This window comes from Planococcus citri, chromosome 5 (genome assembly GCF_950023065.1).
Source record: "Planococcus citri chromosome 5, ihPlaCitr1.1, whole genome shotgun sequence".
NCBI lineage: Eukaryota > Metazoa > Arthropoda > Insecta > Hemiptera > Pseudococcidae > Planococcus > Planococcus citri.
Genome location: NC_088681.1, coordinates 9,789,416 through 9,806,130, shown reverse-complemented (window position 1 = coordinate 9,806,130; position 16,715 = coordinate 9,789,416). Strand labels below are relative to the sequence as shown.

At 36.6% G+C, this 16,715-nt stretch overlaps 1 protein-coding gene across 8 annotated transcripts in view; it reads right to left on the bottom strand.

Annotated features, from left to right (window-relative positions):
- osa (trithorax group protein osa) overlaps window positions 1–16,715 on the bottom strand; it is a 162,551-nt gene that overhangs the window by 17,859 nt on the left and 127,977 nt on the right. For 4 of the 8 annotated variants that reach the window (XM_065366486.1, XM_065366490.1, XM_065366487.1 and 1 more), the window contains 12 exons: window positions 15,234–15,348; window positions 9,760–9,867; window positions 6,891–7,052; window positions 6,614–6,765; window positions 6,085–6,519; window positions 5,641–5,992; window positions 5,400–5,522; window positions 5,115–5,308; window positions 4,902–4,943; window positions 1,247–1,444; window positions 548–770; window positions 322–450 (listed from right to left, as the gene is read on the bottom strand). In XM_065366486.1, coding sequence (XP_065222558.1) covers window positions 322–450; window positions 548–770; window positions 1,247–1,444; window positions 4,902–4,943; window positions 5,115–5,308; window positions 5,400–5,522; window positions 5,641–5,992; window positions 6,085–6,519; window positions 6,614–6,765; window positions 6,891–7,052; window positions 9,760–9,867; window positions 15,234–15,348 — 2,233 coding nt within the window. The remainder of the gene's footprint in view (window positions 1–321; window positions 451–547; window positions 771–1,246; window positions 1,445–4,901; window positions 4,944–5,114; window positions 5,309–5,399; window positions 5,523–5,640; window positions 5,993–6,084; window positions 6,520–6,613; window positions 6,766–6,890; window positions 7,053–9,759; window positions 9,868–15,233; window positions 15,349–16,715) is intronic. The other 4 variants (XM_065366489.1, XM_065366491.1, XM_065366493.1 and 1 more) reach the window with 4 other exon arrangements.

Genomic DNA, 16,715 nt, shown 5'->3' with positions numbered 1-16,715 from the left:
AAACAGATTTTTTGGCATTTCTATAAAAAAAAAAAATTTCTTTGGAAATTTTGAAAATACTTACAGAAGTTTTTGAGACAGCTAAAGCGTAATCTGATACTTTTTTTGGGTGTTTAGGCAAAGAAGCCAAATGTTATCAAAAATTGTGGTAAAAATTATAATTCTTTTTTTTTTGTTGTAAAATTGAGATTTTTTGATGGAACGAAAATGTCAAATTTTCCCTAACGTTTCCATTTCAACGAATAACTTCCAAGTTCTCCATAGAACGAACATCCCGCATCGAGGGCTCAAATCCCAAATCCATCATCGTCGCAAACTCACCTTGATTACTCTGCATCTGAGGCGGACCTCTCTGATTAGCGTATTCATTAGCGTATCCACCATATCCACCGTACCCGTCCATACCGGCACCGGATCCCGAAGGAAACGAGTCTTGCGAATTGGAAGATCCTGCGAAAACGGTCACGAATTCCATTAAAAATCATCACCTTTTCACGCATCGTCTTCAGAAAAAGACGTATAAAAATATGTAAAATGCGACCCTCACCCGTACCTGGTGACGGAACCGAAGCGTTTTTCGCGTTCTTTTTCTTCGTAGACGATTCGACTTGATTAATTAAAGGTTGCGGATCGACACCGCCTCGATCGAAATGACATTCGAATGGCAGCAGGCTTTTCGTATAATGTTTACGTAACGTGTACGCGGCGCTCGAAGACGCTCCGATGTTCAACAAAGCGGCTATATCTTTCCAGATTTTATTCTTCGTTACCTAAAACACATCAGGACAGCGACGATACAGATACGTTAATATAACCCAATATCCAAGTTTTAACAATGCCTACACCTACACGTTACTCAAAATAGAACCCCACCATCGCAAAAAAAAAACAAAAAAAAACACTACAACGTATTATTAATTTAAGATTGAGAGATGAAAAGCATATTATAATATCCTAAACCGTTCGGTTAGTAAAGGTGTATGGTTAGTGATCGAGAGTATTCTACGCTTTTTGGCTTTTTTATTCGTACATCGAGCGAACTCGAATCAACGAATAAAAGATACAAAAAGGTCGTCACAAAATATCGAAAAAATTAGTAAGTAAATTTCCAAGATGAAAGTAATTAGGTTAGTACATATAATTCGTCGTTCGAAATCGAACGTAGAGAAATAAACAGTATCCGAACAGAAACAGAGCCCCGAGAAGAAAATAAAGACTAATGTTACCACATGGAACTACACTGCACCTTGCATACCTCCATGAAGCCCCCTCTGTCCTTCACGTACATATACAATCTGAATAAATCGAGAGGGTTCTTGGAGATGGACGGGCACGTCGTTATAGCTGTATTACGTTCTTCCATGAAATGTAGCAGCTTATCCAGCCAAGCTCGTCGATCCGGATGATCGTCCATTTCGTACAGTTTTCCCAGACTGTCGTTCTTCTGCATATGGAAAAGAGAAAAAACAAACGTTAATAAAAAATTGCAAACGAACAAAAAAAACACACAAAAAACGAAAAAAAGCTTAAAATAAAAAATGGTTAGAAACGCAGCACTGAGCACATCACACGCAGCAAATCGATAATACGATGACTGTTAATACATAACAAACTAGCAGCGAAATAAAACACTACTTTTAGAGTTAGTTCGAAGAGCAAGAATACGAGAATTAGCTTCGAATTTATGTACAAAATAAAGATCAACGCTTGCATCTTGTAAATGAGATTTTCACGTTCACCAAAATGTATCAACGATGATGAATGTGATTGGCTCGAGTCGAACTAAATTCAGCCAATCGAATTATTGCAACGAATATGACCGGTGGAGTTTCGTCGAAACGTCGTGCCATATTCTAATTTACGAAATAGTTTTCAATTTTTCGAACACATCGTCGAATTGAATAATAATTTTTACAAAATGCAAGAGCAAAATCTAAACGAACAACTAAGCTAAGTGCTCCCGTCACAAATCAAGTGAAATAATATTACAATAACACAAAATGAACGAATAAACAAAATGTACACAAAATGATTTATCTACAACTAAAACAAATCAATCAACTTTTACTAAAATTTCAAATCAAAATATAGGCGTTTAATCGCTCAAATTGATCGAATCGTCGTTCTTTTGAAATAAAATGATCAGTTATTATATCACGAGGTATCTGAATCGTTCATTATTGATTCACAATCACTGATGAATAAATCAACTATCAACGTTCGCGAAGAATTCCTTGAAACCGATGACTACATATTTGGAAAAAAAACTTCAATTCTTTACCGATGATTCCAACGCAATTAAAGAGACTTGTTCGTGAACTTGAATAATTGAAACTATCGAAAAAAATACTGATTGAAAGATGATAAAATTTTTGAGAATTTTATCACATTCGCATTAGGAACCAAAACTCATCTTTTGCAAAATTTATTCGATGTTTTATTCAGTCGTTCGAGACGAAGGATTAGTTCGGTCAAATGTGATCCTTCGAGTGAGAATTTGAAATCTTGGATGTGATTTCAGATGAACAGAGTCGACGTTAAGATCCTCAAAGACTGAATTCATCGACGAAGAGAACCAGATTCTAAAATTCCACAATCGAAGCTGAAATAAATGCTCAGTGAGACCGAAAAAAAAACTCTGGAACTGAAGCCTACAGGTTTTACATAAATGTAATTTCGAACGAAAAGACTCAAGCTGTGGAGCTTCAGCCTGAATTATCTAATACTGAGAGTCTAAATCTCAGCTTAAATTTTACGATGGAATAGTGATCGATCAATTCCAACGTACTTCAACTCCGGTTATTCGACGTCTCGACGACGAAGAGTAAAATCGAGGTCAAAACTTCTCGAAATAGATTTCTTGGATGAAAAGAGCACACCATCAGAGCCTCAAGCTGAGTTTTCTCGACGATGAAACCCTGACTTTGAAGTCTCAGCTCAAATTATTCGTCAAATAGCTACAACAGATACCAAAGTCGAAGTCAAACCCTATTTAAGAAACCAAAAACAAACGAGGCTATACAAACTTGAGCCAGAATTCTCTCGTGTGAGGAAGGAGGGGAACTACGAAGCTTCGACTAAAATACATATTCCGAAAAAAAAACTAATAGAGGTACCGAAATTAGAGACCTAAACGTTTCGAATGAAAAAAGCAAGGCTTCAGAGCCACTGACTGGATTCTCAAGACAATGAGAGCGATCCTCTGCTCTCTGGAGTCTCACTGTATCAGCTCAAAATATTCGACGAAGAAATCAATTTAGCTTTTGGATTCAATTTCAAACGGAAATACTCAAACTCGGGAGCCTTAGTTTGAAATTTTCGATGATGAGAGTCTGATTCCAGAATCCGAGCACAAATTTCACGATGAAGAATGAAAGTTGCTCCGAAGTAGCAGCCTAAATCTTCTGAACGTGATTTTGGATGAAAAGAGTGAGATAGTGGAACCTCATCCAGAAATTTTCCGGAGGTGAAAGCCTGATTTTGGACTCTCGGCTCGAATTATTCGATGAAGAGATCTATGAAACTCCGGAGTCGAAGCCCAAAGCTCTCGGCCATAATTTTAAATGAAAAGATTTCAGACTCTGGAGCCTCAATCTTAATTTTCCGATGGTGATAGTAATTTTGGATGAAAATAGTCGAGCTTTGGAGCAGCTTCATTCAGAATCCCTCGATGATGAAAGCCTAATTTCGGTATTTCAGCTCAATGTATTCGACGAAGAAACCAAAGAAACTTCTGGACCGAAGCCCAAAGCTCTTGACCATAATTCTAAATGAAAGCATTTCAGATTCTGGAGCCTCGATCTGAATTTACCAAAGTTGAGAGTTTTACTCCGGAATTGGAGCACGAATTCTACGATAGAAAATGAGAATCGTTTCGATGAAGAAGTTCTAATCCTTCGAATACCTACGATTTTATACGAAATGAGCCAGGCTTGGGAGCCTCAATTTCAATTTTCTGATGATGAAAGTCTGAATCTGAAATCCGAGCATCAATTTTATCGTGGAAAAGTAAAGAGTGACTCCAGAAAAGAACTCCAATTATTTCAAATGAGGTTTTGGATGATGAAAAAAAAAATGTTTGGGAGCTTCAAACAGAATTTTCCGAGAAGAAGAGCCTAGATTTCTACTCTCAGCTCAAATTATTCTACGAAGGGTCAACAAATTTCTGAATAAGATTTGGAAACAAAAAGTTCGGGTTTTAAACCTCACGACAGCATGAATTCTTCGATGGTGAAAGCTCAACTCCAAAAATTGAGCTAAATTCATTCGATTGGGAAACAAAAAACTTTTCGAGTTGCGATTCGAAGTTTTTCAACGTCATTTGGAATGAATGACTCGGGCTTCTAAGCCTCAGCTTGAATTCTTCGATGATACGAGCCTGATTCTGGAGTAAATAAACATTCATGAATTGAAATTAATCTTCAAAATGGGAATTTCAATTTGAAAAATGAAGACAGATTTTTTTCAGTGTTATTCAGAATTATTATCGACTATTCGTGATAAGGAGAATAATATTTCCGGTACCGAAATTCAATTCTCGAGCTCCAGAGTCAAAACCTAATGAAAAAAAAAAATGAAAAATCTTCGACATCTTCCAAATGAACTACAACTCCCGAATGAAAACACGACCTATTTCCTAATCAAAAAATACGAACCTCTACCACAATATTACACTAATTCAACGTTATGTTAATGACATTATTACGCAAATCAAATCAAATTAGTATAGTAGATAACAAAATCAATCTCGAGTGTTAGTAAGTGTGAGTCAGATATAAACAAGCGTGCGAGAATTAATTAAGATAGGTGAATATCAAACCGCTCAACGTTAGGTATCGAAAACAAAAACACACAAAAACCAAAACGAAGCGTGTGATTTAAAAAATTAATAAATTATTAACCTTTGATCTGTAAATATCCTGTGACATATGGCTATTAAATACCTGTAATCAGATAAATTCGTATTTCAGCACAGTTCTCAAACAACCACCCCTCAGAAAAATAATACTGTATTATTTTTCATTCGATTTCCCAATCTACAGACGATGAACATCCCTCCTCATCCCTCCCTCTCTAACAACCTGATATCTCTGAGTTTATTTTTTTCAACTCACCGGACTCGAAGGCGTTCTCGACCACGGCGCGTTTCCTTCGGGCGGATAATCGTCGTGCATCGAATTCATGCTAGGAGAACACGGAGGTACCGGACCCTGAGAATGTCCGTGTCCTAGGTATCCGCTCATCGGACCCATCATACTCATACCCGATTCTTTTCTCTTTGGTGTTGAACTTGGGTCTTCGCCCGATGCTGCATTGATTAAAATAAGAAAAAAAAACCAGAATTATATCACATGTTCTGGAAGACAAAAGTTCACTGTGTGATTCGACGATGTACTCACCAGCTGAGGTATTAGATAACGTCGACTGTTGGCTAGCTTCGTCAATAGGTGCGCCATCGGGACCGGTGGTCACTACGGATGTGATTCCGCCTGAATTTATTTGGCTAACGTTCGTCATATTTCCTACAAAAACACACATCGATCATCGTATCGTTAGAGAACGAACCCAAAGAAGGCGAAGCAAAGTAAAGCAAAGCGAAAAAACGAAAAACAAAATCAACATCCTGACAGCGATACTAACCAGAAGCCATAGTGGTTAAAGGAGCACCGCTGCCATCATGGTGCATACCGTCCATACCTCCGGCTGATGAATCGCTTTGTATCGACGGCGTAGGCAACGGGTGAGAATTAGGTGTAGACGAAGGAGGCGGCATTGGACTATCGTGATGACTATTACTGTGCGGCGGCATCATATGCGCCATGGCGCCAGGCCCGCCCATATGATGGTGTCCGGGTCCGGCCGGTATTGGTGGGCCCATCGGATGATGGTGCGGCGGACCCATACCAGGACTTGGTGAACTATTACCGTACATGCCAGGAGGTGGTCCAGGACTAGGTGGCATGCCGCTGTTATTGTTAAATCCTACCTTATGCTGCAAAAACCACAAAAAAAAAACAATGATAAGTTGACCACAAAGTTCTAGACGTCAAAGACGATCGTAACAAGCTGGAGATTCGATCTCACCTGTAAATGCTGTTTCAGATACTGAGGCGGCGTATGCGATCGCGACCCGGGCGAGCAATTCTGACCCATTTGAGGCGACTGCGGTGGAGGTTGCTGCTGCAGCTGCGGCGACTGCGACGGCTGAGGTGGTCCGCCGCCCGGTGGCTGCTGCTGCGGATGCATATGATGCATCGGATGATGCTGGTTTGGCGGTCCCGGATGACCCGGTCCGCCGGGGCCCTGAGATGGTTGAGATTGTTGTTGTTGTTGCTGCGATGGCGGCGGCGGCTGTTGCTGCTGTTGTTGTTGCTGTTGCTGCTGCTGGGGCGAAGACGCGGGTGGCGGTACGCCTTTTCCTGGTGGCCCGGCCGATGGCATGTGATTGGTAGGAGACGGTGTGCCCGGACTGCTCATTTGAGAAGGACCGGTAACGCTGACGTTTGGTGGTGGCCAACCCTGTGGAATTACAAATTCGATTAATACGATCGATCTTTCATCAACACGATGATTCACATCGAGAGTTTCAAGAGGGGTGTGGTGCGGTGCTTACTTGAAATCCGGGAAATTGTGAGTGCGGTACGTGATTCGGCATCGGTCGTGCCGGATACTGACTATGACTACCGGCTCCCGGTTGCTGCATGCCGTAGCCTTGGTGATACGGCGGCATACTTTGTACGCCTCGGCCTGGACCTGGGTAAGCGCCTGAACAAAAAAAAACCAACAGCACGTTAGAAACACAATCATCCGAACTACTTTCCAAAAGCATAAAGCCTCAATCAAATTATTCAGCTGCAAATACCATTAGGAAAGATGAACTCGATGCTTACCTTGCTGATTAAACGGTTGATGAGGTGGTATCTGCGAATAAGGCGGTCCGCCCGATGGATTAGGAATCATTGTACCGGGATGCAGCGGACCTTGCGGACCTGCCGAGCCCATCTTATAATTATGCATATGAGGAGGAGGCCCTAACGGTTGTTGATAACCTCCTGAAAGAAAAAAAAACATACAAAATGAGCCACATTTCAAAAAATTAAGGTCATTTCTTCTAAAATACATGCATAAATAGAAAGGTGTCTAACAAACGAGGCAACATGCAAAATGCTAAATTACACCAGAATTTTTCAATGTTTTGACTGGGAAGGAAGGAAAAGAGCGAGGGGAGGGGCGGGTCACGTCAAAATTCATTTGTTTTTCAAAAAAAAAAAAAATGAAAAAATGAAAGAAAAAAAAATTTTGGAGAGCAGACCAGAATAAATGGTGAATTACAAACTTTGATTATTTATCAAAAAAAAAAAAAAAAAAAAAATTGGAAAAATGAAAAAATAAATTCAAAATTTTGAGAGCGAAAAAAAATGAATGCAAGATTTCAAACTTGAAAAAAAAAAAGAAAACCATACCAACAATTTTTTGACAGACGAACTGGATTCATAGCAGGAAATTTCATATGTTGCAATGGTCGAAGGAGGGAGGGGGGAGGGGGGTCGGATCGAAATTTACTCGAATCATATTTTCAATTTTGAAGCATCATTAGAAAAAAATGAAAATAGTAAATGGAAATTCTCAAAGAAGAAAATTTGATTGAAAGGTATAATAACAGTAAAAATTTGGCAATCTTGAAAAAAAAGCAGAAGCAGAAAATTTTTTCAAGAGAGGAGGGGGAGGGATTACTTAGGTCAAGATCGAAATTTATTTGAGAAAAAAATTTAAAAATTTCAAACTTTCATTGGATTGACAAAAAAAATTTTTTAAATACAAATTTCTATGAAACAATCTCGAGCGGAAATTTTTCCTAAATTTTTCGCTGGTGGAGGGGGGAGGGAGAGGGGAATACTCGGGTCAATATAAAAATATATTCGAGACAACATTTTTCAATTTTCAAAGTGAAAAAAATTATCAAAATTCTGCAAAAATTGAAAATTTCAACGTTTGACTGAAAAAAATAAATAAACAAACGGGCAAAATCAGTCACTTTTTGCAAATTTGAAATAAAAGCAGGATTCTCTTGCAATTTTGACCAAAAAAAAAAAAAGGTCAATCGGTCAATTTTGAGAAAAAAAAACTGAACTTTGTATCAATTTTGATAAAAAAATTGGGCTTTCTGGAAAATCTGGCAAAACAGAATGACTTTTTTTGCAATATTGAGACAAATGGTCAACTTTCAATCAATTTTGACCAAAAAAAAAAGAACAACAACAACAAGAAGAAGAAGAAACAAAAAAAAAAAAAATATTTTGTGTCAATTTTGACAAAACAGTTGTTTTGTTTTGTTTTTTGACAATTTTAGCACAAAAGAAGGACTTCAATGCTGGCAAAAGGAGAGTAATTTCTGACATCTCAACAAAAAAGACAAGTAGAAGTTCCTATCAATTTTGACAAAAAATTATAATTTTACATATTTGAAATTTTTACACAGAAGGGGAGGGTTGTTAAATGAAATTCTATAACCAAAAAAAGTCGGACTTTTGGAAAATTTTGACAAAAACACTGAACTTTCTAGCAATTTTGGAATAAAAGCAGACGTTTCTGGCAATTTTGATATAAAAGCATAACTTTTTGTCTACTTTGACAAAAAACAGAACTTTTTGTCAAAAAACCAATCTTTCTATCAATCTTGACAAAAAAAAAAAAAAATTCTAGCAACTGACAAATATTTAGAACTTTTTGATAATTTTGGCATAAAATTAAAAGCACTACTTTTCTGCAATTTTGGAATAAAATTATCAAAAAAGAAGAATGAAGCAGAACTTTCTGGAAACTTTGGCAAAACAGCAGTACTTTTTATTGCAATTTCGCCACAAAAGCAAGACTTGACTTCTTTAATTTTGAAGAGGATATTTTCGAAATTTTGGCAAAAAATCGGCAATTTTGACCAAAAAAAAAAAAAAAAAAAACTGAATTCTATACAATTGCGACAAAAAATAGAACTTTTTGGTATTTTTTGCATAGAAACAGAACTTTTTTGCAATTTGGTCAAAAAATCAGCACCTTTTTTTAGGGAATTGTGGCAAAAAAAACAAAAAATAGAACTTTTTGGGACTTTTTGCATAGAAATAGAACTTTTTTGCAATTTGGTCAAAAAATCAGCACCTTTTTTTCAGGAAATTCTGACCAAAAAAAGAGTTTTCAGAGATTTTGTCATGAAACCAGAATTTTTTGTAATTTTGTTACAAAACCTGCACTTTTCAAAAAAAAAATTCCAACTAAATATTGAAATTTTTTTGCAATCATGTCAAGAAAGCAGGACTTTCTATCAATTTTGGAAACTTGGCAAAAAAACACAATTTTATTGTAATTTTGTCAAAAAAAAATATGTTTTTTCGAAAGAGCAGAATTTTTTTTCACGATTTCATCATAAAAAAGGACTTTTTTTCTTGAAATTTTTGCACCGAAGACGAAGTAAAACTTTCCGTAATTTTGGCATCACACATTTGCGCTTTTGAATAATTTTGGTAAATAAGAGGACTTGATTTGTAGTTTGTACCAAAAAGTAGAACTCTATGGCAATTTTTGTGAAAATAAAGGATTTTTTTGGGCTTTTTTGAGAGGGAGGGGGCGCGACAGGAAAAAAGTAAGGTGAACACACGATCAAAAATCAAGATATTAGCACGATTGTTAGACAGTAGACAGACACCCTGTTGATGAGATCCATCAAGATCTCCCTAATCAAATCACCAACGATGAATATACTCGTACCTTGGGTAGGTGCCATTGGGGAATGACTTAACCGCGATTGGCTACTCGTCGAGCCGCTATCAGATTGGCCGCTTGAGGGTCGAGGAGGCATTGGAATGTTTTGTTGACCTGTGCGCGAACAAACCAGAAGGAAAAAAAATCGCAATTAGTAACCCATAAAAATAGTCATTATATTCTATCGCATGCTCATATCGAGTACCGAATATCATCGATAAACAATAACAAACAATTATTATTTCGTAAGTATAGATAATAAAATATGCACATGTTCACCGGATAGAATCCCCATTACGTAATCTAATTCATTTCTCTTTCTCTCTCCCCCTCGACCTCCTTCTCTTCCCATTGCAAATTATCAATCAGTCTAGCAAGCCAAATACACACGTCCATGACACATGCTCTCGTATTTAAAAACACACGTTACTAGTCGGTCGACGACGATTTTTTTTAAATAATAATAAAAAAAACACTGTCGACTCTCTCCACCCCCTCACCAACCTCCTCTCTATCATCAATGTCAATGTCAACGTGTTACACTATATAAATAAATACATAAAAAGACGACAATAATGAATACGCTATATCTCTATATTTTTTTTAATAAGTCACTAACCGCCACACATTACTACATACTACTTCTACTATACATATACCCTCCCTTCACACCGCTCCACCATGCTACCGATCTACTACTACGATCTTACACTCTATGTATATATATATTTTTTTTATCAATTCCGCGTGCCATAGAGAACGAGGAAGAGGAGAAGGCGGCGGCGGCGGTGGCACAGTCCCTTAATTAGGATTATCTGTATAAATTTATAAACGTGTTCGTGTGTATGTGTGTGTGAGTATGAGTAAGCGCCATACATTACGTAATGACCTATCCGCTATACTATAAATTGCATAACCCAAAGCCACCGTTATTTTTATTTTCAACTCGTCGTTGTATCGTATACTCGTACATGTAGTATAAGTATGATTGTAGTAGCACACAATATTTCCAAGTTCAATGAACCTTTATAACCCATCCATCGCGTATAAATACGAGCGCATAAATAAATACACACGTACGAGTCGTAGGTAGAATAGCTATGTACCTCTCTCTCTCACACTCTGTCTTTCGCTTTACCTATGTACATTATTACAAATGTATACAGCGACGTCAATAATAATGAGTTTGAAGTTTCAGTAATTTCGTCTTCTGTTGCCTCGTCCCTCGTACCTCGCTCCCATCTTCCCATACACACAGGTATCGTATCGTCTTCTCTGCTCCTTTCCTCCTCGTGTTAATAGCTCTAATTTACGTACGTTTCGCTTATACAAGGTGAATAATTTATTCGCGTTTTAGTCGTTTTTACTCTCTATACGTGGAGAGGTATATCTTTCTCTTTCATCGCTCGATCGACCATTCTGCAAGGTATGTACTAGGTATGCCATGTCGTTGTGTTTGTTCTTCCCTGCTCATGTATGTGGAGGAGGCCACACCAGCATGGTTGACTTTTTGCACCAAAAAACTATGTACATACAAGGCCGCAATGTCGTTGAAATTTGTCGTTTTTCAATGATGATGAGGGTATTTTCGGCGACGAATTTACGTAATTTCAAGATGAGGGGGGAAAAACAGGCGAAGGGAGATCATTCGAAGCAAACGTCAATTTCACTTTCGATTCGATTCGTCGTAATCTCATCGAAAATAATGTTGCAATAGATCTGGTTCTAGCTTTTGAATGATCCTAGGATCGAATTTGGCGAAGAATTTCCAAACTTTATAGACCAGGGACCTTCTCACCGGAATACCAAGAAGCTGAAGATGCGATGAAACAAGATTGAATTTTTAGTGAATCGTTCGCGAACGAATTGAATTACTTTTGGTGAATCATTCGCGAACGAATTGAATAATTTTTGATGGATCATTCGTGAACAACTTGAATTATTTTTGGTGAATCGTTCGCGAACGAATTGATTCATTTTTGCTGAATCGTTCGCGAACGAATTGGATCATTTTTGGTAAATCATTCGCGAACGAATTGGATCATTTTTGGTGAATCATTCACGAACGAATTGAATCATTTTTGGTGAGTCGTTCGCGAACGAATTGATTCATTTTTGGTGAGTCGTTCGCAAACGAATTGAACTATTTTTGGTGACTCATTCGCGAACGAATTGGATCATTGATAGTGAATCATTCGCGAACGAATTGAATAATTTTTGGTAAATCATTCGGGAAGAACTTGAATCAGTTTTAGTGAATTATTCGCGAACGAATTGAATCATTTTTGGTGAGTCGTTCGCGAACGAATTGAATTATTTTTGGTGACTCATTCACGAACGAATTGAATCATTCTTGGTGACTCGTTCGCGAACGAATTAAATTATCTTCGGTGAATCATTCACGAACGAATTGAATCATTTTTGGTGATCGTTCGCGAACGAATTGAACTATTTTTGGTGACTCATTCGCGAACGAATTGAATCATCTTTGGTGAATCATTCGCGAACGAATTGGATCATTGATAGTGAATCATTCGCGAACGAATTGAATAATTTTCGGTAAATCATTCGGGAAGAACTTGAATCAGTTTTAGTGAATCATTCGCGAACGAATTGAATAATTTTTGGTGAGTCGTTCGCGAACGAATTAAATTATTTTTGGTGACTCATTCGCGAACGAATTGAATCATTCTTGGTGACTCGTTCGCGAACGAATTAAATCATTTTTTATGACTTGTTAGCGAACGAATTGAATTATTTTTGGTGAATCATTCGTTCGCGAATTGAAATAATGAAATGAACAATTTTTGGTGAATCATTCGTGAACGAATTGATTCGTATAAGTGCCTCCTTCGCGAATGAATTGATAAATTAATCAATTCGTTCGCGTTCGAAACTGAAAGTCGAAAAACATAAAATAATGAACATCAGATACTTATCTGAGAATTTAAAAAGTAGAGTTTTAGGATCGAAACTGTGAAATTTGTTGTAAAATGATGAGTCGTTAACAAAAAAAAAAAAAAAAAAGAGAAAATAAAAAATAAATAATAAGTCATTTTAGTAACAAAAAAGTACGCTCACCAAAAATAACCAAAAAAGTGGAAAGACAAGAGAAAAACAATAATGCATAAAAAATCTCAACCAAAAAAAAAAGGAAAAAACAGAACATCGCAAATTAAAATAGAAAATTGAACCATTTTGCAGAATTCTTGCAATTTCTAGCAAAATGCGAGACTTTGACAATTTTAACAAAAGAACAGATTTAAAAAAGCTAAAATTTTGAACAATTTGTTGGAAAAGTGACTTTTTGGAGTTTTTTATGCAAAAAAGTGAATTTTGAATTTTTGACAATATTTTTGTAAATTTTTGAAAAACGATAATTTTTTAAAATTTTTCGTAAAAAGCAAGACTTATTCGACAGTTTTAGCTTCAAGTGTGATTTTTTAAAAATTATTCGGAAAAAAGTGACACTTTCAGGCAATTTCAGGCAAAAAAGCGACATTTTTTGGCCATTTTTGGAAAAAAATACACGCAGTATTTTTTCGTGATTTTTGTCAAAAAACAATTTTTTTCTTCATAACTTTTCTCATTTTTCCAAATTTGTGTGTCAAAAGTGAGACTTTTGGCATTTTTTGACAAAAAAATCAGACTTTTACGTGATTATTGAAGAAAAGTTGTAAAATTTTTTTAAAAACAGAGATCAGAAAATTTTTTAAAATTTTGAGCTGTGGGGGGGGGGGGGGAAGAGGAAGGGTAAACATGAACCAAGAAATTTGGACTTTTTTTTGAAAGCAAAAACGATATTTTTTACAACTTTTTGGAGAAAAAGTAAAATTTTCAATTTTTCAATATTTTTTTAGCAGTTTTCTCGAAAGAGCAAGACCTTTTTTTTGAATTTTCAGATGCAAAAGCCAAATTTTTGGCCATGTGAGGTATTTTTTTGAAATAATTTAAAGACTTTTTTTAGTTCAAATAATGTAGGACCAGTTTGGGAGTCGATTCCAGCATCTAGGTACTTCTTCATTTTTATTCAACATTCGAAAATTGGAAAAAATCGTCGACCATTCATTTTTTTTCACCATCGAAAAGGTTCGAATATCACGACAATAAACCATACTTCAAAATACATATATTAACGTATCCTCAATAAAAATTCAAATATTCCAGCCTAATCTCACTTTCTCACATCCATTCAGATATACCTTTTCTACTTACCAACTTCTTCAAAATATTACCATTCACTGCGACTGGCTACTTATTTCATGTACAATGAACGATAATGAGAAAAAGTGCGATTGCGACAGGATTTTAAGCTCTATCGCAGCAACTCACCCCTCCTTCCTTTCCAAAAACACGATATTACAATGTAGGAAATTCTCTTCCTCTCTTTCTCAATCTGATTGCTGGATTTACTTACACAGTACGTATCTACACATCTAGCTACATCGGCAGATAGATGAATAGTACTTAGGAAAAATACATAAATACCATTGAAGATTAATCTCGACTTCCCTATTAACTGTAAGTTTAATCTAATCGTATATACAAGCTTATCTCAATTTCTTTCAACTTCAACTGGTATCTTCGGTTTGCTTCGCCATCATATTTACGCGTAACATACTCGTAGTACTCGTATTTACCAATGTTGTATATCTTGGTTATGAAAACTTCTAATCATCGTTGTGTATATCATTCGTTATCTGTTCTCTCTCAAAAAAATGACAAACTTGAAAAAAAAAATTAAGCCTATTCAACGACCCATTTCACTCCACAATCGTCACAATCTTAAAAGAAAACACCTCCAAGTACCCCACTCGTAAAAATACCTCGCAAAGCTCGCACATTTTATATTTTCTACATACTCGTACTTAATCGATAAACGCATTTAATTCATTTCTTTTTTTCAACAACAAACAAACAAACGTGACGAAGAGAAAAACGCCATCCAGCCCCAGCTAACGAGTAACGACATAATAAATAAATAATAATCGTAATAAAAACAGCTGATCTGTTTCCTCCTCGCTACCTCGCTCTTTCATCTCTCTATATACTACGGTATGTTACTCTTCTCACCATAAACACATATTTCTTTCTTCTATAACTCTACTGGCCTGGTTATAATATATAAGTTAACCGGCCGGCTTTATTTGTGATTAAAATAATAATAAAAGAACGTTGTCGTAGTCCGCGCCCGCGCCCCCACCTCGCTGTAGTTATCGCTAACACAGATTACTGCAGCCAGCCAGTCATTTTCCCTGCTGACCCGTCCACTCTGTGTTGCCCTTGCCTCGCAGTAATACACATAAATTTCCTTTCCGCTATCGGCCATCCGCCGATTCTCTCACTCACTCAGTCAGTCTCAACGAACAGCGAATGTACGCTTTCAATGTGCGTACTTCCTATGGAAGGAGATCGTGCATATTTTATTATCCAGTATTACATTTTTAAATAAATAGTTGTCGCTTTTACGCCGGACTTACCTATAGCAGGTGACATAGACCGAGATCCAGTAGAGCCAGTTGGTGAAGGAGTTGGTCTCATGGCCTGAGGCCCACCACCGCTGGAGCTATCATTGCTATTCTGACTCGTCAAGTCCTATACGGAAACAGAAAAACAAAAAATACCAAAATATTAGAAATCGATTCAAAAAATAAAACACAAACTTGAATTATTTACATATGTATAAAAATAGGCACAATATCGACTAATGGAACTCCCGAGGAATTGTTTAATCATTCATTTCTTTCAGAGCGATGTGGCCATATCTGCATTAGCCAACACGGTTGAGAAATGGCCTTCGACATAGATTATCACTTAATTATCTAGGATACTGATTTGAAGGGGGAAAAAACCACTCAGGCATCGTCGACCAAAGAGACAAACAGAGAACTGGAAGAGAATCAACAAAATGACCGCAAATATTTGTACGAACCTCTAAAATTTTGGTACACAGACATACCAGAGTCGTTTTTCACACGTTTCTCTTCACCTCACTCATTCTGCTGACTCTCTGGGTCGCATTATGCACAAATAAAAACACTGTGTCTACACAACACGTATCTAAGTAGAATAATAGTGCTTTATTAACACATCGTTTCATGAAAACAGCAAAATAGGTAAATATGTATGAACCCATATAGGTACATGAGTAAGGAACGATGACGCTGGTTACTTCGTCAGTGAATCGTTCGCGAACGAAAAATGAAAAAAATCCTTTTTAGTTTAGAAACTTCTATCATTCGTTTTCAGAAGATTCATTAGGTTGTGATTTTAAAAGATTCATTTTGTTATTCAACAATTCAATTCAATTCAAGAGATGAATCATTCGCGAACGAAAAAAAAAACACAAAAATTTAACGCATGATAACGAACAAAAAAAAAATCAGTCTGCGAATGTAATGACTCTTATTCAGAATATTCATTCGTTCGCGAACGATATAATTTGAGGAACGAATCGTTCGCGAACGTGAAAAAAATCCGAAGAATTTCACGCACAATGTGACGAAAAATTTAAAATTTTCGTTTGTCAACTTGATGATTCAGACTCATTCTGAGAAAATTCAGTCGTTCGTGAACGACTCAATTCGAGCAGTGAATCGTTCGCGAACGATTCAATTTGGAAAAACCACAATGAGTAAATATTGTTGACGAACGAAAAAAATCGTTCACAATCACGGTGAATCGTTCTCAAAAGATTCATTTCATAAAGAACAATATGTATTCAATTCGAGAAAATCGTTCGCGAACGAAAAAAATTTGTTTACAAATTCACCGGCTCATTTTCAGAAAACTAAAATACTCGTTCGTTGGTGGACGATTCAATTCAGAAAATGAATCGTTCGCGAACGAAAAAAATGGACTGTTCAGTCGTTTGTGAACGATTCACTGCTAGAATTGAATCGTTCGCGAACGAAAAAAAAATCGTTTACAAATTCACTGGCTCATTTTCAGAAATCAGAAAC